General features: G+C 42.7%; 2 protein-coding genes and 1 long non-coding RNA gene across 9 annotated transcripts in view; 2 read left to right on the top strand and 1 right to left on the bottom strand.

Moving 5' to 3' along the window:
• The window catches only part of LOC146515410 (protein phosphatase 1 regulatory subunit 12A), a 20,150-nt gene extending 5,924 nt beyond the window's left edge, over positions 1–14,226 (top strand). The window contains exons 2-25 of one of the 6 annotated variants that reach the window (XM_085166344.1): positions 86–216; positions 578–696; positions 1,834–1,990; positions 2,145–2,289; positions 2,385–2,459; positions 2,590–2,669; positions 5,372–5,580; positions 5,729–5,838; positions 5,935–6,129; positions 6,292–6,374; positions 6,479–6,568; positions 6,716–6,817; positions 6,907–7,008; positions 7,084–7,174; positions 7,258–7,377; positions 7,466–7,568; positions 7,695–7,798; positions 8,669–8,728; positions 8,819–8,841; positions 8,919–8,982; positions 9,109–9,213; positions 10,343–10,393; positions 10,613–10,663; positions 12,954–14,226. In XM_085166344.1, coding sequence (XP_085022470.1) covers positions 86–216; positions 578–696; positions 1,834–1,990; positions 2,145–2,289; positions 2,385–2,459; positions 2,590–2,669; positions 5,372–5,580; positions 5,729–5,838; positions 5,935–6,129; positions 6,292–6,374; positions 6,479–6,568; positions 6,716–6,817; positions 6,907–7,008; positions 7,084–7,174; positions 7,258–7,377; positions 7,466–7,568; positions 7,695–7,798; positions 8,669–8,728; positions 8,819–8,841; positions 8,919–8,982; positions 9,109–9,213; positions 10,343–10,393; positions 10,613–10,663; positions 12,954–13,040 — 2,457 coding nt within the window. In that variant the 3' untranslated portion in view covers positions 13,041–14,226. Of the gene's footprint in view, positions 1–85; positions 217–577; positions 697–1,833; positions 1,991–2,144; positions 2,290–2,384; positions 2,460–2,589; positions 2,670–5,371; positions 5,581–5,728; positions 5,839–5,931; positions 6,130–6,291; positions 6,375–6,478; positions 6,569–6,715; positions 6,818–6,906; positions 7,009–7,083; positions 7,175–7,257; positions 7,378–7,447; positions 7,569–7,694; positions 7,799–8,668; positions 8,729–8,818; positions 8,842–8,918; positions 8,983–9,108; positions 9,214–10,342; positions 10,394–10,612; positions 12,107–12,439; positions 12,879–12,953 lie in introns of those variants that run through there. The other 5 variants (XM_085166342.1, XM_085166341.1, XM_085166339.1 and 2 more) reach the window with 5 other exon arrangements.
• Positions 11,461–18,768, bottom strand: LOC146515409 (uncharacterized). The gene is made up of 2 exons (XR_014875092.1): positions 18,655–18,768; positions 11,461–17,398 (listed from the first exon to the last, which is right to left on the bottom strand). It is a non-coding gene; the product is annotated as an uncharacterized LOC146515409 (long non-coding RNA).
• pgghg (protein-glucosylgalactosylhydroxylysine glucosidase) overlaps positions 18,667–24,693 on the top strand; it is an 11,531-nt gene continuing 5,504 nt past the window's right edge. Inside the window, exons 1-13 of one of the 2 annotated variants that reach the window (XM_085166357.1) lie at positions 18,667–18,896; positions 19,299–19,604; positions 19,686–19,896; positions 19,974–20,409; positions 20,494–20,613; positions 22,613–22,744; positions 22,813–22,924; positions 23,046–23,118; positions 23,211–23,347; positions 23,426–23,559; positions 23,880–23,975; positions 24,055–24,152; positions 24,249–24,472. In XM_085166357.1, coding sequence (XP_085022483.1) covers positions 19,361–19,604; positions 19,686–19,896; positions 19,974–20,409; positions 20,494–20,613; positions 22,613–22,744; positions 22,813–22,924; positions 23,046–23,118; positions 23,211–23,347; positions 23,426–23,559; positions 23,880–23,975; positions 24,055–24,152; positions 24,249–24,472 — 2,017 coding nt within the window. In that variant the 5' untranslated portion in view covers positions 18,667–18,896; positions 19,299–19,360. Of the gene's footprint in view, positions 18,897–19,298; positions 19,605–19,685; positions 19,897–19,973; positions 20,410–20,493; positions 20,614–22,612; positions 22,745–22,812; positions 22,925–23,045; positions 23,119–23,210; positions 23,348–23,425; positions 23,560–23,879; positions 23,976–24,054; positions 24,153–24,248; positions 24,473–24,693 lie in introns of those variants that run through there. The other variant, XM_085166358.1, reaches the window with a different exon arrangement.

Raw genomic sequence — 24,693 nt, 5'->3', positions numbered from 1 at the left:
GACTGGCATCCATTTGTTAATGTCAGAATAAACAGCAAACAGTTGTACACGGCAATCCATCATGCGGACGTTTGTCCTCTGGCAGGCCTGCATTGATGAAAACGCTGAGATGGTGCAGTTCCTGGTGGAGAACGGGAGCGACGTCAACAGAGGAGACAACGAGGGCTGGACTCCTCTGCATGCTGCAGCCTCCTGCGGTTTCATCCAGATTGCTAAGTGAGTGTCGACCACCATCACTTTGTCACATCACAGCCGAGTGGTGCTGAGGGATTAGAAAACACAGACGTAAATCAGTGTTAGATAACACACATAAAACTCACGCATATTCAGGGGTTTTCCCAGGCTCGCGGTTGGCCTTCTGGAGAGGGGGTTGACTGCACAATCGGTCGACATACATTTAAGGCTAACAGTCAGTGTTACTTGACTTGAATAAAAATGTATTTTAAACTCAGTGAACCAGTGAACTTCTTTTTGACTGAAGGCCAAAAGCTCATCGGAGGGTGCCAAGAAAACTCGTTTATCCTCCATTCAGGTTTTACCGTTGCTATCTGACAAACGTATCTTTATTTTTTTTAAGGTATCTGATAGAACACGGTGCTCATGTTGGAGCAGTGAACAGCGAGGGAGAGCTTCCTCTGGATGTTGCCACAGAAGATGCAATGGAAAGGCTCCTGAAAGCTGAAATTAAAAAACAAGGTAAAAGCAACAAAAACGGGAGAATTGGAACACCTCCTCTCCACCTTCATGGTGTCCTCCCTCTAAGTGACTCATAACATGCAGTCACATTAGCTTGTTTGACTATTGTGATTGCTGGGTGCCGTACTCTAGTGCACTTTAGGATGTGGCTCCAGGTACAGTTCAGCTGGACTTGGGCGCAGTATTGATTGAGATCCGAGCCTTGAAACGCTTCCTCAGTTTTGAGGTATAGTAAATTAGTAAAGCACACGAGAAATATGGGCAATTGTGCAAGATAACTGCTCCCAGTGCGAGTGCACGGGGGCTTGATTCAAGGTTGTCAGTTCTGTTGGGATGTGCACATCCATCTTAATAATTAAAAGGCAATATAAACCCTACTTTTGTGTAGAATCAACACAAATGCAAGGTTGCTTGTAATCGGATATTGTGCATTTCCGTGTTATCTGTATTTTTAGGTCCTTTAATCAGCCAAACCTGCAATCCTGAAACCGAAAATCAAATTTTCAGTGTGATGAGTGATGATGCCAAATTAAAAGAGAACTTTTATGTACAGTCAGTAATCTTACTGAAGTTAGAAGACTGAAAACAAACTTCAGCTAGTTAACCGAAGCGATGATGTTGGGAGTATTTTCAAGGAATTTACTATACTGATGATCCTCCACAGCTTTGGTGCCAGTTGCGTTAGTTTTTCACAAGCAGCAATAATCAGGAAATCATACAGAGCTCAGGCTTCAGGGTTTTTTTCCCCTTTTTCCTGTTCCTTCCAAAAGGAGGCAAAGAAACAAGGATAGCCGCCGTGCACCAAATGTTCTGTGACCTTAATTGTTCTGGACTCCAGGCTTGTGCTTTTATCTCTGTCGAATGCGTGTTAGCTGAGATCCAAATACAACCGGGAGCACAGATGACGTATATGAGATAAATTTACACGCACAAGTATTTTTATTTTTTTTGTGTGGGATGCTTTACTTACAGAATTGTCCTGATATTTGTAAGCTTTTCATAAACAAAACTTAAGTTAGACTACATTAAACCTGACTTGTAACCCTGATGTCATCACTCGTCATAGATCTAAATGGAAGGAGAGTTTTAGATGCTTTGAACTGCTTCTTAATTCGAGGTTGTCACTGCTTGTCACAGGAATAGACGTGGATACGGCCCGAAAGGAAGAGGAGAGGATCATGCTCCGGGATGCCATGGCGGTGCTGGCAGGAGACGGCACACTCACACCTCACCCAAACACCAAGGCAACGGCTCTACACGTCGCCGCTGCCAAAGGCTACATTGAAGTCCTGAAGTGAGCATAAGTGCACACATAAGAGCAGCTTGTTGACTTTTGTTTAATTTTGTTACCACTCCAAGTCAAACGGCTTTTATTCTTAGCCTTGTCCTCTCCCCCACCTCCACTCCTCCCCTCCTTCCTCTCCTCCCAACTCCCTCACCTCGCTCAGGGTACTGTTACAGTGCAGGGTGGATGTGGACTGCAGCGACACTGACGGGTGGACGCCTCTGCACGCAGCAGCTCACTGGGGGCAGGAGGAGGTGTGCAGCCTGCTGGTTGACAACATGTGCGATATGGGTGCCGTCAACAATGTGGTGAGGGCACGGCGGACAAGCTTTCCCTCTGCAGTTCAGTCTGTGATTGGAGCTTTAGCATGTGCCATCACTGATCACTGTGGCTGTCCTTGTAGGGACAAACACCTTTTGATGTTGCAGACGAGAACCTCGTGGACATTCTGGAGGAGCTGCAGAAGAAGCAGAACGCTGTGAGTCTGTCTTCACACACACACACAAGGCGCTGTGACTATCTCACTTGCTCGGACAGACTTGTGCTGATTGATGGCGTTCCAGCGGCAAGTGCTCTCTGTGTTTATGTCTGTTTATATTCCTCTTCAGTTACGTAGCGAGAAAGAGAAACAGACTCCTGTTAATGAGCCCATTTCGCATATCCCCATGGTACCAGTCCGCCCACGCAGGTCAGTGCCAGTGTGTTGGTGCGTCCGTATGTTTGTGTATATCTGTGTGTGTGTGTGAGAGTGTGTACACGTTATGCTGTTCCTCAGCCCAATCCCAGTAATCCTTGATCCAGCTGTTGTCTGCATGCAGGTGTGACAGTCCCAGTGTTCCCATCCCTTCAGCTGTGTTACTTCTACCCACCAACCTGGGTAGATGTAGCAGTCTGTCTCTCAGTTTCATACTGAATATTAATGCTTTTTTTTTCCAGTCTGCATCTGATCACATTGTAAATGCTAAATCCAGCCTGTTGCAAATGGCAGCTTACAACCAGTGTTGGGTGTAATGCGTTACTAAGTAACGCGTTACTGTGATTAAATTACTTTTCGACTGAAAAAGTAGAGTAACTAATTACTGTTCATTTTTAGGTATTTTAATTACAGTTACTTACAATGTACTTGCGTTACATTGTAAAATAATTAAACTGGCTGAATATCATTATTTAATTTCAACAATTTGCCTTCTAAACGTAGAAGTAAACTCTGCCGTTTTAACATCGTTGCAGTGCAGGTGCACGTCATTTCGCGCCAGTTTGCTGCATAGTCGTATTCTAAAGCAGAAGATGTCGGACTCCGCTGAAGCGAGTGGCTGTTTTATGAAATCGACATATTCCCTTCCCTTCCGATTCTCTTCACCTTTCTGAAACAAGCAGACAAGAATATTACAGTAATATGTAAGCTATGTCCTGGGGAGAAAAAACTATCGGCTGCTGTTAATAGCATGAGTAATCTACTGAAGCGCCTGACACGAAAGCATAGACGAACACTTCTGAGTGATCCTTGTTCATCATCCATGGATAACACCGCGGCAACTCCTGCTAAGCAGGCAAAACTTGATTTTACTTCAGCAGCACAGAAAGTGTCTGAAGGTGATCTTAAAAAATGATTGCAGGCTACATTGTGGAAGAGATGCTACTGCTGCGTACTGTAGAGTCTCCGTCTTTAAAAAAAATGTATTTATTATTTAAAGAGTTTAATTTCTATTGTTTGTCCACTCAAGGTTTCTAGGGATTTTAAGAAGTATTTAGTTAAATTACTTATTTAGTAATTAAGTTACTTTTCTGACACAGTAATTAGATAGTATTTTAAATACAATATTGACTAAGTAATTAGTAATTAGTAATTAATTACTTTTTAAAAGTAACTTACCCAACACTGCTTACAACAAATAATTAAGTCCCCCTAGCGAGACTATATTTGCCATCAAACACTAGAAGGAAAAAAAAATATTAACAGTAAAATAAAATGGTGGGTGATACGAGTAAATTCCAACATCGCAGTATATGCAGCGTAAAAACTACAGTGAAGGTTGGTGTGCTCGCTCACAGAACATCCGATGTGCTCATGTAAACGGGATTAAGAAAACAGTGTTAAAGATGTATTTCATACATTTAAAGATGGTTGAGATGGTTAGATAGATGGATTCTTTTTTTTCTGTACATGAAAGATTCCAAGACCAAAAACAAACAAAATTACAGATGAAAAAATGCCAGTGACTGAAAACATGTAAGTGACTTAAAGACATTCAAATAATGCTGTCATATTCCTTCACGTTAGATATTAAAGACTAAACAGTCTTAAATTTGTAGGATCCTCTTTGCTCTTAGTACGAAGGGCCTCCCAGGCCAAAAGGGTGGAGTTGAATAGAAGAGCAGTAGATGCACAGGATATGATGTAATGTCAGAAAAAGGTTTTCAAATTTGTGACTTCTCATGCAGCAGTGCAAGCGTTTGCAAGCAGTTGATTAAAAGCTGCACAAAAAAAGAAAAAATATATAAATTTTTTATAAAGACTTAAAAGTTATTCTTACTCCACACCTTTTTTTTTTAAACATTAATTTAACCAGGAAACTCTAAAGGTTAACAATGTGTCTTCGGAGAGTGTCCCAAGGTGTCCTGTTGTTATCCCAGCATGTTTCTTTGTGAGCTAACAATATGCAGTAGACAGTAGAAATAAAGGACTTTTTCAAAACTTTGCAAAAACCGGTAGAAGTTGGCCAAGCCGGGTAAAACAAACAGAAACTGACTAAAGCATAAATATTTCTCTGTAATGTTGAATTGAAAAGTCATGTAGAACTAAGCAAGGATGTTTTAAGTTTTCAGGTAGTATAAAATGATTGCCCTCTAAGTGTTGTTGACATATAAGATATAGAAGATCTAAACGCATACTTTGTTTCTCCATGAAAAGATGTCTTCTTTTATCTTTGAATGCCATTTTTCACTGTTTCTCCTTCTCGAGTAAAAACAAGTATAATTCTTTTCAGAGGATGGGTGCTTTGCTGTTGATGCCTTTGTTAATAGGGCCAAATGTGCACGTAAATCATATTATTTACCATTAATATGTAGTGTGGCATTGAGAGACAGCATTTGTTTTTTGTTTTTTCCACTTCTGTGGGTGCTCCTTAATCTGTGTGAATGAATTCAACGTTTCACTTTAAGGAAACGGCTCGAATTGGTGCAAAGCAATTGGCCACAATTACAAACGAAGCAGAAACGGCGGCACAGAAAATGACCCACTGTTTCACCTGCTGAGGTCTTGATTGATGCATGCTCGCTCTAATTGGCTGCACATGGAATGATTACCCTCACTGATCAGCTCCCTGCATGCCACCTGTTGTTCCACCCCCCCCCCCCCCCCCCATCCCCACCTTGGCCCCGCCCCTGCAGGACTTCTATCTCTCGTATGAGCAGCAAGGAGAAGATCTGCCTCCACGAGCGGGAGAAGCACCCTCCTCCTCCTGCCCTGCAGAGCAGTCCGGCTGAGGACGAGGAGGAGGAAGGCCAGGCGGGACAGAACCAGTCTCAGGGCCAGGCGAAAGCCTCGAGCAGCTCCAGCTCAGAGGAGGAGAGCGAGTCTGAGAGCGATGCAGAGTCAGGTGAGAGAAGCTGTGGTTGTTTCTGCTTTGAAGTACCTGCTGGCTGTTTTTATAGTTCAGAGTTATTGTTATTGATTAATCCTAATGACCTTTGCGCTCATACAAAGAAGGCAAAAGAGCGTTTTTAATAACCTTTGCACTCTTGCAGAGAAAGCGAAAAAGCGAGAAATCATAAACAACTTGAACAACAAGCGCAACACCACCAATCTGCTTCCTACCTCCATGTCAACAAGCACCACTGCGAGCCAAGTGAAAAGGGTAAACGGGAAAAAGACTTGGAGAACATGAGATGCATGTACGGCTGTGTGACAGCAAGGCAGGATAATAAAAATGTTGACTGTGTGTGTGTAGCAGGAATTAAGCAAGCCTCCAGTCACTGAAGCCCCGGGGTCATGGAGAACATCTCTGAGGAAGGCGGACAGCTCTGTGACTCTGGGCTCAGCTGGGCTATCCGACCCCAGCCAGGACACCAGCAGACCTCCAGAGTCCGGCCTCGGCATGAGCCGCTCTGCCTCCAGCCCCCGCCTCAGCTCTGAGGCTGACACCAAGGTACGCAGGCGCTCGCGTGATTCATAGGTTTATACACTCATGAAACCACAGTCGTACTTCTATAAATCTAGCTTGACAGGCCAAATAAAGGCTTCTTTACTGCCTCCATTCACTGAGTCACATAAATAAATGACAAACTGATCTCTTCCCCCTCGTGCTCAGGAGCCAAGGCTTGCTCGAGTGCCGCCCAATCCAACACGGAGGCTCTTCAGTATTCCAGATAACACTGCTGACAACTCCAACAGGTGGGCCTCAACTCTCATACGCGTCTGCGTTTGTGAAGCCAGAATCCGAATCCCTGCATATGTCCCCTTGTCACCCTGTGTGTGTGTGTGTGTGTCTCTCTCAGTTGGCTAAGCCGTAGCTCCTCTTACACCCGACGCTTCAATAGTCAGTCAGGAAATGATCTCACTAGCTCCACCCCGTCTTTGCTTCACAGGTCAGTCATGCTGCTCACTGCCCGTCTAACTCTGCTGTTTGTGTGCAATTGTCACAGCTTATTGCTGTCCCCTAACGGCAAACGCTAATTTGTGCGCGGCTGTGAAAGGTGCCTTTGAGTTTCCAATGGGTTCTGTCTTGTTTCCAGCTCATCTTATGGAAAGAGACTGGATGACCCTACCGTGACCTCAGCTAGCACAGGAACGAGCTCTGCTGGACTCGGCCGCCTTAATAGTGTCTTGGCTCAGAGGTATTTTTCATTTTACACTGCATGTACGATTTTTTTTTTTTTCCTCTGGACCAATATGAGTCACCTTTCATCTTTCTTTCTACGAAAAGACTTCCTCAGGAACAGACGGAAAAGAAGGATCAACCAGCAATTACCACCTCCAACTCTCAGAGCACGACCGCAGGCGAACAGGAAGCCAAGCAGAGGCGCAAGTGAGTGATAAGCGTGTCTTTGAGGATGTCGAAGGGCGCCACTTTGTTCCTAAACTCGCGTTTCGGCTAATGTAGGTCCTACCTGACACCAGTGCGGGATGAGGAGGCAGAGGCGCAGAGGAAAGCTCGCTCCCGACATGCACGGCAATCCCGCCGCTCCACTCAGGTGGGGATACTTGCTCAGATGTTCGCCCTACTGATAGAGGCTGTGTCAGTTTGGCGCTTGACTGTGTTTTCTTTCACCTCAAGGGGGTAACGCTAACAGATCTGCAGGAGGCAGAGAAGACCATACAGACCATGAAGACGGACAACAAAGGGAGAGAAAAGGAAGAGGAGAAGGAAGCAAAGCAGAAGAAGGGCGAGGAAGGGGTGAGAGCCGGCACTTTAGAGGCCTGTTGACTGCTGTCCTTATGTAATACCATGTGACGTCACAAAGCAGGGGATGCTGTGTTTACAGGAATTGAGCTGGAGGTCTCGTATTGCCAGCCTGCAGAAGTCAGACCTGCTGGGCCTCACACAACCTGCTGGCACACCTAGACCTCAGACCTCTGACAGAAGAGGTAGGCTGCCTCCCTTGTTTGCTTGTTTGGGTTTTTGTTTTCACATTTCCTTCGCTCATCAGCGTGTGGTTTTTGCTCGCAAACATTAGTTTGGTCTTAAAAGGCTGCTGTCTGGCTTTGTTCCAGATGTGGAGGCCAACACAGGGGAGAGCGAGACAGAGCGATGGGCCAGGGAGCGCAATGAGAGGAGGCAAATTCGAGCCAGGAGGAAGGCACAGAGGACCGGGGAGGTAAATTCTGCTTATTAATCTGAAAAATGAAATGCAGGATAGATATGCTCATAAGAAGAGACAAATTTGGCGAGAGAAAATAGAAAACGAAGATGTGTACGGTGAGGTGGAATAAGGGGAAAACTCGACTTTAGGGTTTTATGAAGAAGGAGCACAACGCGTCACACTGAAGGGAAAAACAGTCAGGCACTCTAATATTCACTAGAGAGCTAAAACTCTTAAAGTGCCTTTAGCTGGCCAAAAACCTTTTAGTTTTCAAGTGAAAAGATTTTTTTTGGCGCTCTGTTTATTTTTCTGGTAAGAATCTAATGTTAGCTTTGCATTAGTAAGTTATTGCATTTGGCTAAACAAGTTACATACATGCTAACGTTACTCCTGGCTTTGTGAATTATTCACATTCAAGTCTAATAAAAACTGCAGACTGCAGAATGTTATTGTTTGTTGATTTCCAAAGAGCTACTGGTTCAAACCTTGGCATATGTCAGTACTGTGTGAAGTGTGTTCTTTTTAAAAAAAATAAAATAAAAAAAATAGCAGAAATTGGACAGTAAATTGATGCCATTTATTTACCATTTTCCTACCAACATATAAAGAAATAGGGGGTGGCTTAAGACTTCTGCACAGTACTGTAATATTTCTGCTCATGCATCTCATCTTAACCACCTTTAACTCCCGTCTGTCTCTGTTTTTTGGTTCGGGAGCTTGCATAAGTGTTGGTTCTGTACTCCAGTAGTGTGTCCGACCACACGGCAGCCTTTAGGCATTTCCCAGTGTTTTGCAAAAAATGGAGACAGAGTGCAACACAAAGTTAGTAGATTGTTGTGGGCCAATGCCTGTAAGAACCTATTGTTCTGTCTGTGTCGTCTGCAGGGTGAAGACAATGATCCCAGTGGAGAGGAAGAGTGTTCCACCAGTGGGCTCAATTCACAGGTCTGCGTGAACTCTTGTTTGTGATCTCATTAGACTGTAACTTAAGAAAAGAGCTGTAAGGTATTTGCTTTCCCCCCCTCTTGTTTACAGACAGACCAACGTTTGACTTCCAGGTATGAATCCCACTTTTGATTGATCTGAATTTTCTCCATTCACAGTGTGGATGACCTTTTTGTTTTCATATAACCAGGTCAGACTCATCCTATAGCGACCGTACACGGGGAGGAGGATCTGAGACAAAGGACTTTAAGAAGGTGAACCGACAGCAAATGTATCGCTGTTGAGATTGTGCGATACATTTACCTTATTTGTCCTAACTCTTCATTGCTTGTGTGTGTGTGTGTGTGTGTGTGTGTGTGTGTGTGTGTGGTGTTTGTCAGTTGTTTGAGGAGGTTTCCAGAGAAAACAGCCAGCTCCAGTCACAGCTCCAGGATACTCAGAGGAGTGTCACTCAGACCAGGTTGGATCTGGAAAAGGCCACGCAGGTGATGACAGATACGCACAAAAAGTCAAACAGAAACTGTTCTTGTCGTCTTTCACCACGCAAAGTCAAAGCAAGAAACTCATAGTGGTGGAACTAGTAGGGCAGGTTCTTTGTTACTGCTTATGATTTTTTTTCAACCTCATTTCAAATACTATTGCTAAATATAGAAACCCATATAATGTTCCCTTTGTTTTAAGCATTCGACTGCATTTGAATCCTGGTTTCATACCTTCTGCATTTTTTTTGTATTCTCCAATGGGATTGTATTGTACAGTCAGTGATCCGTAAGCAACCCTTCAAATGCTCTACCCAGATGAGGGAAAAGTGAGACCGCTACTAGATTAAAAAGGTTTTTAGTATTTGGATTTTTTAATTTTTATTTATTTAGTTATTTTTTACTTTTTTTCCCCCCTAATTAAAATTGATCTATATAGCACCAATTGACAACTATGGTTTTTGTTTTGTAAATTTAAAGTCCTTAAAATATTAGACAGAGAGCCCCCATTGATGAGCCCTTGTGATTAGGGACTTGGCAACAGTGGGATGGAAGAACTTCCTTTTAACAGCAAGAGAAGTCCAACAGAATCAGTCTACCATGACTGGTCGATGAAAGGAGAGCATAGAGGGGGAAAAACAGTGCACAGCACAAACTACAGGAGAGAGAAGACAAATGTTAATGGAAGTAGTGATGTGTAGTCCAGCAGCCTGAACCTACGAGAGAGTTCTGTTCATGTTCACCTAATCCTGTCGCAACTTTAAATTTTCTGAAAAAAAGTAATCTGTCTCCTGAACTTAAACTGGGAGCTGGTTCCACAGGTGCAGTGCCTGAACGCTGAAGGCCCTGCCTCTTATTCTACTTTTGAAAACCCTAGTAAATCACTTGTAAGCCTGCACTGTGAGAGTTAAATGCTGTGTACGGGGCCGGATCCTGAGGACGTGTAAGGAGGCAGAATTCAAATACAATTCTGGATTGCTACCACTAGCTGTGAGCTCCCGGTTTCACATGCAGGCTTATTGTGTCCATGGTTCCAGGGTGTACCTTTTTGATGTCTTTTTGCATACAGGTCTGCATGTGATCATGTAAAAATACCATTGCGGGTTATGTAAACGTGGTTTATTGTATTCAACAGAGACAGGAGCGTCTGACCGACTGTTCAGCCCTGCTGGAGCGGGAGAGGAAGGTAATGCATCCCCTGCTGATGATGTTACTTGTTGTGTTTTTGCTTCATCTGCCACACTACAGCCACTCTTGCTGTCTGTTAACGCTTTCTATTCTCTACTCACTCAAACCACTTCCTCACTTGTTTTCGCTCAACTTTTGTGCTCCTTCTACGTCACTCTCTCTTTTTCTCTCTCTACCTGCTCCCCACCCTCCCACGTCGTATTTTCCCCGGCGCCAGGATCGAAGGATGTTGGAGCGGCGAATGGCGGAGCTGGAGGAGGAGCTAAAGGTGAGAAGAACGAATCTTATCATGCCCACGGACACTTTTGCATGCTTCTGCTCGATTAGCTTGGCTTTCGCTTGTGCTGTCCAGCAGTGTGGTGAGAGCACAAGGTAGAGAGCTGTTTTGCACCGTGTCCAGGTGGTGTGACGAGGGTTGAAGCCAATTTCTTCATTTAGTTGCTTAGCAACTTGAGGCATCTTATGTCTCTGCGGTCTCCATTGTGACTCTGAACAGAATGAGTTATTTTGTTGCCTTCTCGAAAGATAATAAACTTCTGTGTAACAGCAAACAAATGATTAAGCATGGCTTTTAACAGAATAGTTCTATTTATAGATCAATAACTAAAAATGATAAAAGCTAAATGGTTCAGTAAGGTAAAAACTACACAAAGCGCATCGTGTCACCCACTCTAAAACGTCAAATTAACAAGATGATATTTAGTTTTGTAACCTGACTGAGGCAGGCTCGCTGCTTCCCTGTATATCCAGTGTTTAGTTATGTGCAATATATAAAAAAGTTACCTACACGTTACCTACATAGCTGCTGGGCCATGAAAGCACAGTTTTTTGTGCTGATGTTAATGCCAGCAGAGGTTTGGAGCTCTGCAGTCATTTAGTCTGCAGACGGGTTTATGACTCGGCAACTTTGTGGCTAAAACTTCCACTTTCTAGTAATTCCACTTACAGGTTACTGTGGAATATTTAGAAAGGAAGAAGGGGCACAAGTGACTTTTGCAACAGTTACATCTTATTACAGTATCACACTCAAATTCAATGAGCTCTTTAGATCCAGGTTTGAATCTATTCTTGTCTTTTTTTTAGTTCTCTGCTATCAAGTTGGTTTATTAGTTCCACTTCTGATATTCAAAGCCTCAGTGAACTGTAGAAGGAGCAACATGTAACATGTAAATGCTTAGTTTATCCACACCTGATATATAAATATCACACATCTGATGGCTTGGAGGCTAAGGCAGCAATTTATAATCAACCCTTTGGTTTAAAAGGAGTTGCTGACTTATTAATAACCAGCCTATCAACAGGATGTCAATTCTCTGTACTGTTAATGTAAAAGTAGAAATACTAAATGGCACTGTTATCTATATCAGCCTTTTTGTTCCCTGTAGTTAATCAGACAAACAAAGCACACATAACTACACTGATAGCTGTTACTTTACTTTAGGAAGTGCTGTTTACTGGTTCTTTATATTGAGCTTGCTGATTTACAAGTTAATGGCAAAGTTATTAACGATGTGTTTTAGTTTCATGTGTTGATTTTGCTACAGTGGGTCACAGTGCCTGCTGGAAAAAACTGCAAAAGCTATACTCGAATAAATTTAGGCTCCTCTCCTCTTCAAGGTCACTGTGTTGTGTACGTCCAAACAGCTCCCAGGGCCTTTGTTTTTGTTGTTGTTTGCTTTTTTTTTTTTTTTTTTCAAAATCACTTCTTGGATATCTCATTTCAACCACGTTTTCATCTGTGATGGAAAGCCTTGACAAAATGGCAATCCTACAACTTTAAATTCATTTTATGGGAAGAGGATGAAGCTGCAGAAAGCAAAAATCTGGCAAGTTGGGCTGGTTGTTGAGCAGAGGCCAAAATAAATAAGCCTTCAATGCACTGTGAGGCAGCACACGAGGCCAGAGGTCCTCTCTCCAACACCTCAGGATGTTACAGCGGAACTTTATGCTGACAACCCGACCATGGGGGACAAATTCACTGCTCAGCCCATGAATGTCAAAAAATAAACCACTAGCTTTCTTCTGTTTGTGCTCCTGACCTCAGGCATTGCCTTTGGGCTTAGACACTGTGGACTTCAGAGCCAGAGACCCAGTTCTGATCCCTCGACGTGAAAGTGAGGTCAGCTTGACTTCCAGAGAGGGAGCGAGAGAGAGATGTAAAAATAGCAGGACGGTGAGATGGAGATGACCTTGTAGGGGAGATTGGACAAATTTATATTGTACATAGTTTTTGGCTCTACAGTGCAGATTAACACATTCGCCTAATGCGAATCTGCTGTTCAAGACTGGGAGGAGATGGAAAACCCTGGGAAGGTTGTGCCAGGAAGGAAGGAAGGGCATCCGACGTCAAATCTGTGCAGATCTATCTGCCGCTGCGACTCCTGGGAAAGAAGCTTTATGGGTTTTGCTTCAGAGTCACAAACCTGTTGACTGCATTAATCTCTTAACATCCAACAACTCATTGATCCAGTAATGTGACCACGACAAATGTAAAATAAAAGCTGCACTTATATTGTGTAAAGAATTTGTTTTAAAGTGAGTTTAATCTTTACCACCAGGTTTTGGTTGACCTGAAGGCAGACAACCAGCGTCTTAAAGATGAAAATGGAGCACTTATCCGTGTCATCAGCAAACTCTCCAAATAGATGCAGGCAGAGAGAGAGTGACATGAAGAGCAGGGATCCCCCCGCCTCCCTCCACCCACCTATCCATCCATCCCTCCCTGCCGTACATTCCTCCCAGTGCCAAAGAGAGCGAGAGAGAGAGAGAGAAGGGGAGAGAAGCAGCAGAAAGTCCTTCGTACATGAGCACTACAGCATGACTTGGATTGTGTTGCTTCTATGCGAACAGCTGGAGTGTCTTTTGTGTGCCTTAACGCCGGATAGTCACAGCAAAGACCCCGTGGCTGCGGCCAGAGGCTTGCACAGTATCATCATGAGACCCGACAACAGCCAGAACACTCTGTGTCTGGTGCAACACGCAAAACTGTGCGTCATGGTGAGTGCCAACGCACTCCTGTGCACTCCTATCCGTACACAAGACAGTCTGGGCCTTAAAGTTCCCACTTAGTATTTATTTTTGCGAACACATCTCACAACACACATTCACAATTTATTTTTTTTCATCCCCCCTAATCCCCTCATCCTACTCACAGTCCAAATGTAATGTGTTGTCAGGCAGGAAAGATTTCAGTCCATCCTTTTTTTTCTTTCTTTTTTTTCTTTTCTTTTTTTTTAAACATTCAGCATCATCCTGACAACGGGAGTCATCCATGAAGGTCTGTTGGGTTGTTGTCTTTCCATGTGCAAGTGTTTGAAGCCACCTACCTCTCCACCTATGCACTTCCCCACATCATTTTTATATTTTTGTGACCACAGATACACTCCATGCTCTTAAAAACAAAAAAAGAGAAGCGCACACACACAAAAACTGACCGGTCGGTCGACCGCAGCACTTTATTCTGTGCAAAGCGATAAAGATCTGCGAGGCTTTGCCCGTCCTCCAGACAGAAAACGTTTCAGTTTACCACCTCACGACTGCTTGCCTTTAAGCAAGTAGAGTTAGAAAGTACCAATGGGTGAATATCAGAGGTCATTGCACATACTGTTTTGCTATGAGTGGTTTTTGGTTATCATCGGATTAAATATTTTCATAATTTTTCGGCGTCAATTCCTCTGACACAGGAGCATGGTTATGTACAGTCTGTGTATAAATGTTAGCCTTGAACAATACCCCTTTGAAGTAAAATTCCATGTAGCCTTGCTTCACATGTTGGTTTTCTAATATATTAAATGGATGTCTGCACCCTAATAAAAGTGTGTTTGTAGCAAATGCTTGGTTATTATCCACCTCGGTTCAAGCAGACTCTGTCTTATCAGTGTACACAACACTCAGTTCCCAGATGGATTCCTGCCTCTTTTGTAACTCTAGTCATTGAGTGGCTCACTTTTATGTTTTGCGGTCACCTGTTTGTTTGCGTTTAGCTCTGTTTTCCCACACTATACTGTATCATCCATGTGCACGGTGTCTGTTAGTCTGTCTGCTGGTAGCCAGATGTCCTCTGTCACTAGGGGGGAAAAGAGAGAAACTGAACAGCTGGAACACACCAAGAGGCCTAAAAGAGGAAACAGTCCAACACAGATGTATTTAAAGTATGTTTGTGCTGCTGCATTAATCTGCTTCTGCTCCCAGGTGGACAATACATCAAGAGCTACTTGACATGATAGAAGCTGGTGTCATTACATATGCTGGAGTGCTCAGACATATGGGTGAAGCTGTGCGAGTCCCAGTGTTTCTTTCCCACTTGCAGTAAAGTGTAGTTAACACGAGCCATCCATCTGTTTGTCTCATCTGAGAGTAGAAAGATGGACCACTGTCCTGCAGGCTAGAATCTCTGACAACAAGCTGAGCTCCTAATAAGGAAGGGCAGGCTGGCTGAGGCGCTCTCTCTAAATATCCCTCAGGTCTGAGAAAGAGAGAGGAAGGGAGCTGGGGAGGAAGAGGGAAGCGGATGGATTGCAGCCTTATATGGACAAAGCACTGCTTTTCCCAGGGTTTGTGGCTCTGACCCCCGGCATGATGCCAGATTCTGCACGGGCAGCTCCCTGGCGCCACCGAGAGGTGCGAGTAATGCAATGCTGCATGTCAGCTGACGGTCAAGAATTGATTTGATTTTTATTTCTATAGCTTGTTTTCTGGACTCAGCAATAAAAATAAATCTGAGACAATGCTTTTGTAATCGGGGAAGTAAAGCCAAGATCAACATCAAATAAAACAGGCAACAGACCAAAATTTTCAGGTTGATTGTTTGGCCATTTTCTCTCAGTAACTGGTTAACTGGATATTTTGGCAGCATACACTTTAAGACCCAAACCGAATTGGCAACAGCCCTATGGTGGCTTCGGTATTCCAAATCTTACTTTGGATTCACTTCACTAGTGTGCAAGCGTGACTGACCTGACCCTAACAGACTGACCTGTATACAGAGAATATGTTTCTAACTAAAGATTTTCTCCTGTAAATCAATGAATCCATTGAGTCATCAATTAAGCACATTGGCATAAATTTGGGGCTCGCAAAACACACACTGTCTCCAAACCGAATCAGTAGATGTGGCGACACCCTGACTCAGTCCCAAGAAAGTTGAGCTTGTTGAAACAGAGCAGACCTCTGGCACATCTTCACCTTTTCCAAGGTGCACACAGAGAATAAATCTGCAGAGGTTAAACACTTGTGGCGCAGAGAATAACTTATGGCTCATGAACCTGATGCAGATAAGAAGTTAAAGCTGTTCCTGTGGAACCTGAATGACGCACCAGCACAGTCTCAAGAGTGCGGAGCAGAAATCTTGAGATGGGCCGTTACATGAGGATACCTGGACAGAACTGAGGGCATCAATCCCGCAACTGCCAGGAGGAATGGGAAGAGCAGATTCAGAGACTTATAGATTAGAAACACTCCTTCAGTGGGACCTGTGCAGCACCATGCAGATCAATCAGCATTCACCAAAGAACATCAGAGCCGACAGCTCCAGCATCATCTCCTCTGCTTGTTAAATGACTGCTGATGTCAAAAATCTGAAGTTGTGTGACTTGCCAAATCAAAACACATGGTTTACCTCTTTATCTGAATCAGTCACGGCAGCAGGGAGGGGCAAATTCACAGGTCTGGACACTGGGCTGACACTACTGGGGATATCTGCAAGAGGTCACCCAGCCCAGATCAATACACTGTAAAGTTCTTTCTATGATTTATCTAAGTTGAGCTTTATGATAAAAACTGATGCAGTGACATTTCAACAAATAGGCTTGCCATTAAATGACTAGCACATAATTTGTTTCCTGGACATCTATGGCTTTATTTCTTTTTGTATGTAGATTGGATGGGTTGCTACCGACATCTGGTAAGAATTTCATGTCAATAGCACCTTTTGAAATATACTTACTTAGAAAAAAAGTGTTCAATGCGTGTTTGTGCTTGAGTAGGGCGTTTTATTAGGATGATGTTAGACCCCAAGAAACTAATGTTATATTTACATTTATTCCACAAACTGAAACTAAAGTTTTTTTTATGCGTTAGTGAATAAAAGCAAAGCAACAGCAGGATGTGACTCAAGCTGCCCACTTGCTCTGATGTCCTGGTGTCCTCACACGATACAAACGAAACAGGGACACTCATAAAAGTGTTGTCCTAGAGCCAGCGATCAAAAACTCCACAGGATACCTCGTAATTAGCCTTACCTTGAACCCCTCAAATAGAGTGTATGTGGCTGGTACTGACAGAGGACTGGCGCTTTTCTAGTCTTACTGACCAAACAAAGGACTTCCGACAACAAGCTACTTTAAGCACGCATTCATAGAGCCCTACGTTTTATCTACCTTATGTATTTTTCCCACAGCCCACAGGAGGACAGGTGCAGCACTGGAAAGCTTAAAGATACAATAATGGAAAATACGATGGTGATATTTATCTCTGGAGCTTTTATTAATTAGTTAATTATAACATAAATATAACTGAAATTTTCGTGTTTAGAAAATCCGAACGAGGACAATGCATCTAAGTCTGACTGCTAAAGCAAAGAGAAAACTTTTAGTGTGACTGTGGAGCTGATGGGAAAATGAGGAGCTTTAATTTGGAGAAAGTGACGTGATGCCTCTGGGGAACAGACCGACAATAAACAAGTGTTACTGTGTGGCCTGAAGAGTGTGCTGCTGTTTTAATTGGATATATGTACGGATAAGATAGCAGCCATTTGAGCCTGTGACATAACCGGTCTCATTCAACTATCAGCATTTAAATAAAGTTTACATTAATGTCTTGCTTTTATGCACAACATGAAAAGTGCACCTGACATCGCCAATAACACGGAAAGGGCGTGCTGTTTTTAAACAGAGCATCTGGATTTAATTAACTGACTTTAAACTCCACAGTGAATCCAGCCCATGTTTTACATGAGACCTGAACTAAATCCAGATTTTCTGTGCTGCACGACACAGGTCTCCTCCTACAAATTAGTGATGGGATTTCCGGCTCTTTTTAGAGAGCCGGCTCTTTCGGTTCGAATCTCTAAAAAGAGCCGGCTCTTTCGGCTCCGAACCGGCTCTTCAGGTTGTTTTGTTGCTTTAATTAATTTATTATTAACAATAATATAAAATCATGCACAAAAGGAATTACTAGCGTAAAAAAAGTGGTTTTATTTATATATGTTTATATATATATATATATATATATATATATATATATATATATATATATATATAGATATAAAACACATTTCTAGCATGAACTGAACTTCCAAAGCAGAGCTACTAGATCACTTAAATTACACAATTGAAAGCATGTGTGTATTGTTTGTGTATTTATACACAGGCACTCATATATATTCAAATAATTTAAAAAAAATGTTCATTTACCTGTTACTACCACACACCAAATCCGGTCATTGGTACTTGCTGGCTTTCTGTAGCCACTAGGTAACAAAAGCTCAACACTGCGCCCTAACATCCTGGAGCACTTCTGTTGTCTTTTGTATGTGTTTTGAGTTTTTACGTGCTTCGGAGTTTGTACGTGTTTTATAAGTGTTTCGGTGTTTTTACGTGTTTTGGAGTTTGTACGTGCTTCAGGGTTTGTACATGCTTCAGAGTTCGTACGTGATTTGAAGTTTGTATGTGCTTTGTCTGTAGGGGCCACCGTAAATATACTTTTATTTATTCACTCCACATAAAATGTAATAAATAAATCATATAATACAAAAATCAACTATTCACATTTCAACTTTTAACTATTTAAATTTTCAGATTTTTCCTTTTACAAATTTAAAGTGAAACAACACAAAACACTGCAAACCACAACACAATTAAATATAAATTAAAATATGAAAACAAAAAGAACATGCATATTCTCTGTCATATGGGCCTGCATGAATAAACTTTCTGAATCCTTTATCATCTGCAACTGAAAATAGTTGTGGATGATTACTATACCTTTATAATGTGACGTTGTTGTCCCTGGCTCTCTTTCTCTCTCCCTCCCTCTGGCTCTGTTCCTGTGCTACTGAGTGTAACTACCGCCCCTCCCCCCTCTGCCCAGCGTAAAGCACAAGGCTCGCGTGCTGAGTGAAGCGGAAAAAAAGTGTGAGAGAGAGGCTGAGAGAAAGAAAGAAAAAAAAACCACGTGACGACTCGCGATAAGGAGCGGCTCGCGTCGTTCACGTCAAAGACCCAGCTCTAAGAGCCATTTCGTTCGCGAACAACCCATCACTACAAAATGAGTTTGAGCTACTTCACCCACAACGTTCGAGTGCACTAGATATGAAATCTGGAACAAATTAAAGCACATAAAGTTTTGGGTTTGTTTTGTTTGTTTGTTTGTTTTTGTTTTGTTTTGGGTTATGAGTTGAGCCCTAAAGAACAAGCGGTTTGGGATCTCGTCCGGGTCTCGCCTGGACTTTGGTTTTCCTGCATTCTTCTTTGTTACAGAAACTGATGCTTCTTCCTTCTCACGTGAGCATAAAACATTCCCACTTAAGTAATGAGTTTAAGGACTTACTGTATGTGTTTGTGCATGCTGCTGGCAGCAGCGACAGAGCTTTAACTTTAATGTGTTTGAAACCATGATTTTACTTGATAAGGGGACATTTTATCTTTATTTGTGTATTTTTCTTTTTGCGTTGCTAAATTTCAACCACTGTCTGCATGACACATTTTATGGTTATATTTAGGCATGGCTTGTGACACATAAGTGTCAAAGTCTACACTCTGCAAATGATCTTACTAACGTGAACCTGTGAAAAATAGACGGTCCAGGTCCACAGAGGAAAAAAGTATTTGAGATCTGTCTTATGTTTGTTTGCATTGTTAATCTTAATGGCTTTTCACTCCAAATCAAACATTTTTATCATTTAGGTGAAAACTTCCTGACTTCTTGGTTTGATTTGAGCCTTTAAAGTGAAGGCAATCTCCTCATCATGTCCTGTGACTCGGACCCTTACATCTTCACCACCGACACCCTCCCTAGTGACCTCCGCTTCCTCCCTCCGCTTGCGAATGGCCACCTGGGCTGGAGGGTGTACAATAATATCATGCACATGGGGGGCGTTTATAATGGGGAGGGTGGGCGCTGCCACAGAGCAGATGTCCCCTGCCCTCTAGCTGTTAAGGTGGAGCTAGAGGAACCTGTCCAACACACCTACAGCCTGGACACCCACAAAGGTAGACTCTCCTGTGCAGGTGTTTTCTCCATGGTGTTGTTGCTGATCTGGTCTCATACTTCTCTCTCCTGTTCTTGTGCAGGCATTTTTATTCACACTCTGAGCTCCGCTAGCGCCACTGCCACACAGTCTTTGTACTCTCACCGACACTACCCCAACCTGATGGTGATGGAGATCCTGCTGGAGCGTCAGGTGACCTCACAGGAGCCCGTCACGGTTAAGCTGGTCAGCTCATTCACACCTCAAAGCAAAGACATCAGGTTTGAGGCCGGTCCTGATTACAGAGGAGGCAGGTGAGGCTAACAACATTTTTTTGAGTTTTTAGTAAAAGGAAAAACTGTTTCACAGTCTAAATCCATCCCTCTGTCAGCCACATCCAGGGACAGACAACCACAGCTGAGTACCCTGGAGGTTCTTGTCCTACTGTGCACCTCATCTGGACCCCCGTGCCCGTGACTCTGATGCTCCCTCCCGAGCACAGCGAGGCTCGCTGGGGTTTCATCCTGGTCGCGGCCAGCAGTTTAGACTCGGCTGAGGCCAGTTTTGATGAGGGCCTGAATCTGATGGCAACTGGGAGTCTGCGTCCATCTCACGAGAAGGCCTGGCAAGAGCTGTGGCTGCAGAGCAAAGTGGAGGTGACAGGGTCTGAGAGCCTCTGCAAGGCCCTGATTGGCTGCATGTTCTACCTCCTCAGCGCTTTCCCGTCCATACATGACACCTCCAGCTCTTTTAGTGGAGTCAGTCCAGGAGGGCTCTCTAATGGTGGAGAAGGCCAGGACTACTGGGGCCATGTTTTCTGGGACCAAGTGAGGCTAGATTCAGCCAATGGCCATGTGTTGTTGATTCTGTTATATGTTGTGTCACACAATGACTCTTCCTTCCTGTGGCAGGACATCTGGATGTATCCCGGGATAGCCCTTTTTTATCCGAAACTAGCCCGAGCTGTGCTGGAGTACAGGGTGGGGACCATAGATGGTGCTAAAGACAACGCACAAAAGCAAGGCTACAAGGTATAAGACGATCGGAGGAGTGTTGTTTTTTTTTTTCTACTGTTTTTTTTTTCTGTTCAACTCTGAAAACAGTACTGGCTACACAGATCAACACACAAACGCACTCATGATGTGGTGGCACATCAGAACATAGTAAAGTAAATAATAAAGTTACAATAATAAAAAAAATAATAAAGTTAAGTAAGTAAAGTTTATTTATATAGCACCTTTCATCGACATGTGTCACAAAGTGCTTTACAAGGTAAAAACACAGTACAGTCATAAATACATCATAAAAACCCTGGTCTAGTTAAAAGCTTTTTGAAATAAAAATGTCTTTAGCTGCTTTTTGAAGGTCTCCACCGAGTCCAAACACCGTAGAAATTGGGGAAGTGTATACCACAGTCTGGGTGCAACAGCTTGGAAAGATCGGTCCCCTCGAGTTTTAAAACGAGTGTGGGGGACCACTAAAAGGTTTTGGTTTGATAACCTCAGGTTACGAGAAGAGGTATGTGTACGAATCAAATCAGCAACATAGGGAGGGGCCTGTCCCTGTAATGCTCTAAAAGTTCAAACTAGAATTATAAAATGGAACCTAAATCTGATTGGTAGCCAGTGCAGCGACTGTAACACAGGGGTCATGTGAGCTCCCTTGTTTGAGGGGGTCAGTAGCCTCGCTGCAGAGTTTTGAACAACCTGTAGACGAGCTAGCCCTTTCTTGTTTAGACACGTAAACAGGATGTTACAGTAGTCGAGTCTTGTAGAGACAAAAGCATGGATTATCATCTCAAGTTCACTTATCGACACAATAGATCTAAGTTTTGAAATCTTCCTCAAGTGAAAAAAGCAGGTTCTTACTGATTTAAATGTCCCTCCAAAGAAAAAGCTTCATCAAAAATAACACCCAGGTTTCTAAGGTTATGTTTCTGTGAGGAACCTAAGTCACCCAGTCGCCGTTTAATATCAGGTATTGCACTGTCTGGTGCAATAATCAAAGTTTCTGTTTTGGCCGGGTTTAGCTGTAACCAATTATTGTTCAACTATTGTTTAATGTTGGTTAAACAGTCAAGTTATTCGTGTTAATATTAGTTTCCACCAACAGTGGTGATTCCATTTGGTAGATTTACACAGTTTCCACCCAACCAAACCCTCTAAATCTTTGGTTATGGACTAAACAATAACATCCAACATGTTCGTTGTTCAGTTTTAGAGGCTCCCAGGCGGATTTTGTTATCAGAACAGGTCTTAAAACACATTCCTGACACAGGAATTAATATTCCTGTGCAGACATTTACAATAAAGTCCATTAAGACATATTTTCAAATGTTGTGCTTTTTTTAATATGGGATGTGACATATTAACTTTCTGAATACTTTCACTTGAACATATAATCTGTAATATCAAAACTACTCAGAACCAGAGCAAATCTTGATACTATTAAGAGTTTCTGAGGAATTTCAGGCAAATAACTCAGTGTTAGATTGTAAAAAAAAAAGAAAAAAAGCGGTGGGTACAACAGTGAGGCAGAAACGACAGATTCAACTGTAAAATCAGATATACTGTAAAAGATAAACAAGACGACTTTGTTGAAACTTGGTATCCTTCCATCACTTACTTGGAAAGAGATTATGATCGTAATAGCTGTTGCATGTCCTGGTGCATTCACAGTGCCCATTTTTAGCAGAAAATCCATGTTCTCTTATAATCCTTTTTTTCTTGCAGTTTTTTTTTTGTTTTGTTTAACTGTGTGACATATTCTGAGAGTAAGAGTAACAACTGGGATATAATAATGAAAATCCTAGAATAAAGATGAACTTGGCATGAGAATACAGCCGCATGAACACCTCAGACCCTAGTGGTTGTAATATTTTCTGTACATCTGCACCATTGGTACACAGTTAGCATCTGCTGTATGCTATTGTGGAGGCATATATTTGACTCTCTGTAGGTCCGGCTTTACTTTTTAATAATAACAATCAAACAGAGTCTGAGTCTTCTAAAGAAATATGCTGTTTTACAGGGTCTAAAGTTCCCGTGGGAGAGTGCTGTGTCAGGGAGAGAGGTGTGTCCAGAGGACATTTATGGACAACAAGAGATTCACATCAACGGAGATGTCACATTGGCTTTCCAGCACTATCTCTACCTCACCGAGGTATGCTCGTTCACATCCCCACTCACTGTCCCTTCTACCTGGCGTCGTTAATCTAGTCTTTGCTTTAGGATCTGTCCATGTTCAGAGAGGGACTGGGCAGCGAGGTCATCTATGGTGTGGCTGATTACTGGGTTTCAAGGGTAACCTGGAAGCCCGAGGACCAGAAATATCACCTAGATGGTACTCAACCTTGTCACGCTAAATAAATTCAGTGCATCAGTTGCCCGCTTTAATGAAAGGATCTGACTCACACTTTGGTTTATTTTATATTGAACGTTAACTTCATGTTGTTTCCATTCAGGTGTCATGCCACCCGATGAATATTACTACAATGTCAATGACTCTGTGTACACAAACACAGTGGCCAAGCTTGGGTATTTGTATTCAAGATTAAACTTATAACTATAACACCTTATAACTTATGTCTTATCAATACCAGTAATAATGAAAATATCTTATTTGTCAGTCTTCAGTTTGCTGTTGAACTGGCTGAACTCCTTCAGCACCCTGCGCCGAAAGAATGGCAAGCAGTGGCCGAATACATTAAGATACCTTTTGACGAAGAGCATCAGTACCACCCTGAGTACGACGGCTACATTAAAGGTTAATATTTGTTTCTGTTAAGAAAGAACCTTAAATATTCTTAACTTGATGCCAGAATGTCCTCTGGGTGACAAACAGGGCATCCCGTGAAGCAGGCGGACACAGTGTTGCTGGGATATCCTCTTGGATTGCCGATGTCCCCAGAGGTTAGAAGGAATGACCTTGAAGCATATGAGCCAGTGACAGACCCTCACGGTCCAGCCATGACATGGGTATGAAAGACACAGCATCCTCTATGGTCACATGAAACTGCTGAATGAACTAAATTTGAGGTTTGTTGAATTTGTGTCAACAAGAATTAACCTCCTAGGACCTGGCAACCACATCATATTTTGTCCCAATAGTAGAAAGAAATTAAAAATACATGCCATGAAAGAGTTTGGGTCTTATGAGGTTAAAGTAGTTATTAAGACAAAAGGGGATCCAAATCAGTACTTAATGTACTTAATACGAAGTCTTACTTCTCAGTGTGGTGCAGTGACTGACTTTTGTGTTCATATTTGAATCAAAACTTTTTACTTTCCATTTTCAGGGGATGTTTGCAATCGGCTGGCTGGAGCTCGGGGAGGCTGAGAAAGCTCAGCTTTTACTTGAAAAGTGCTTCAACAACATCCAGGGCCCGTTCCAGGTACCCTTTGGCTCACACATCCACATAAACACACACCTGACATTTACTGGGATTGAAGATTGATTACCTTTCCTCGCAGGTATGGAGTGAATCATCCGATGGCTCTGGTGCAGTCAACTTTCTCACAGGTATGGGAGGATTTCTGCAAGCTGTGCTGTTTGGCTACACCGGTTTTAGGTTAGTTCTTAATCCAGGAAATAAACACTTCGGTGTGTTCAGTCCACAGTGTGTTCACAGTGATACAAAGCTTCAAATAGTTGTTTTATATCCTAGAGTTCAGAAGGACTGCTTGGCATTCTCGCCACTGCTTCCCAACGACGTCTGCGAGCTTTGTGTCCGTGGTGTGAACTACCTGGGCAGCCAGATGGACTGGCTGCTGAGGAAGGAAGAAGTCTGTATCATACTGAGGGAACAGGAAGGCAGTCCAGGCAACACTAAGCCCTGTAATTTACAAGTTGTCCTGAAGGCATCAGGAACTAAAATCCCCCTCACACCAGGTAAAGCACAAGTTCAAACATGCAGTTTGAACATGCAGCTCTTCAGAGCAAGTTTTATTCATGAAAATAATTTGATAGTTTCTGTGTTAATGAGAAACAAACACGTCTCACAGTATAGCAAAAAGAAATGATCATTTAACTGTTTATATGGGGACACAATATTGATAGAAGTGAAAAACATTTGAATCTCATAATCAGAGAAAAAAACTTCAAGACTGTGA

Source organism: Neolamprologus multifasciatus, chromosome 7 (assembly GCF_963576455.1).
Source record: "Neolamprologus multifasciatus chromosome 7, fNeoMul1.2, whole genome shotgun sequence".
Lineage (NCBI taxonomy): Eukaryota > Metazoa > Chordata > Actinopteri > Cichliformes > Cichlidae > Neolamprologus > Neolamprologus multifasciatus.
Note: the sequence above shows the minus strand (reverse complement) of the source record. Positions and strands in the feature narration are given on the sequence as shown.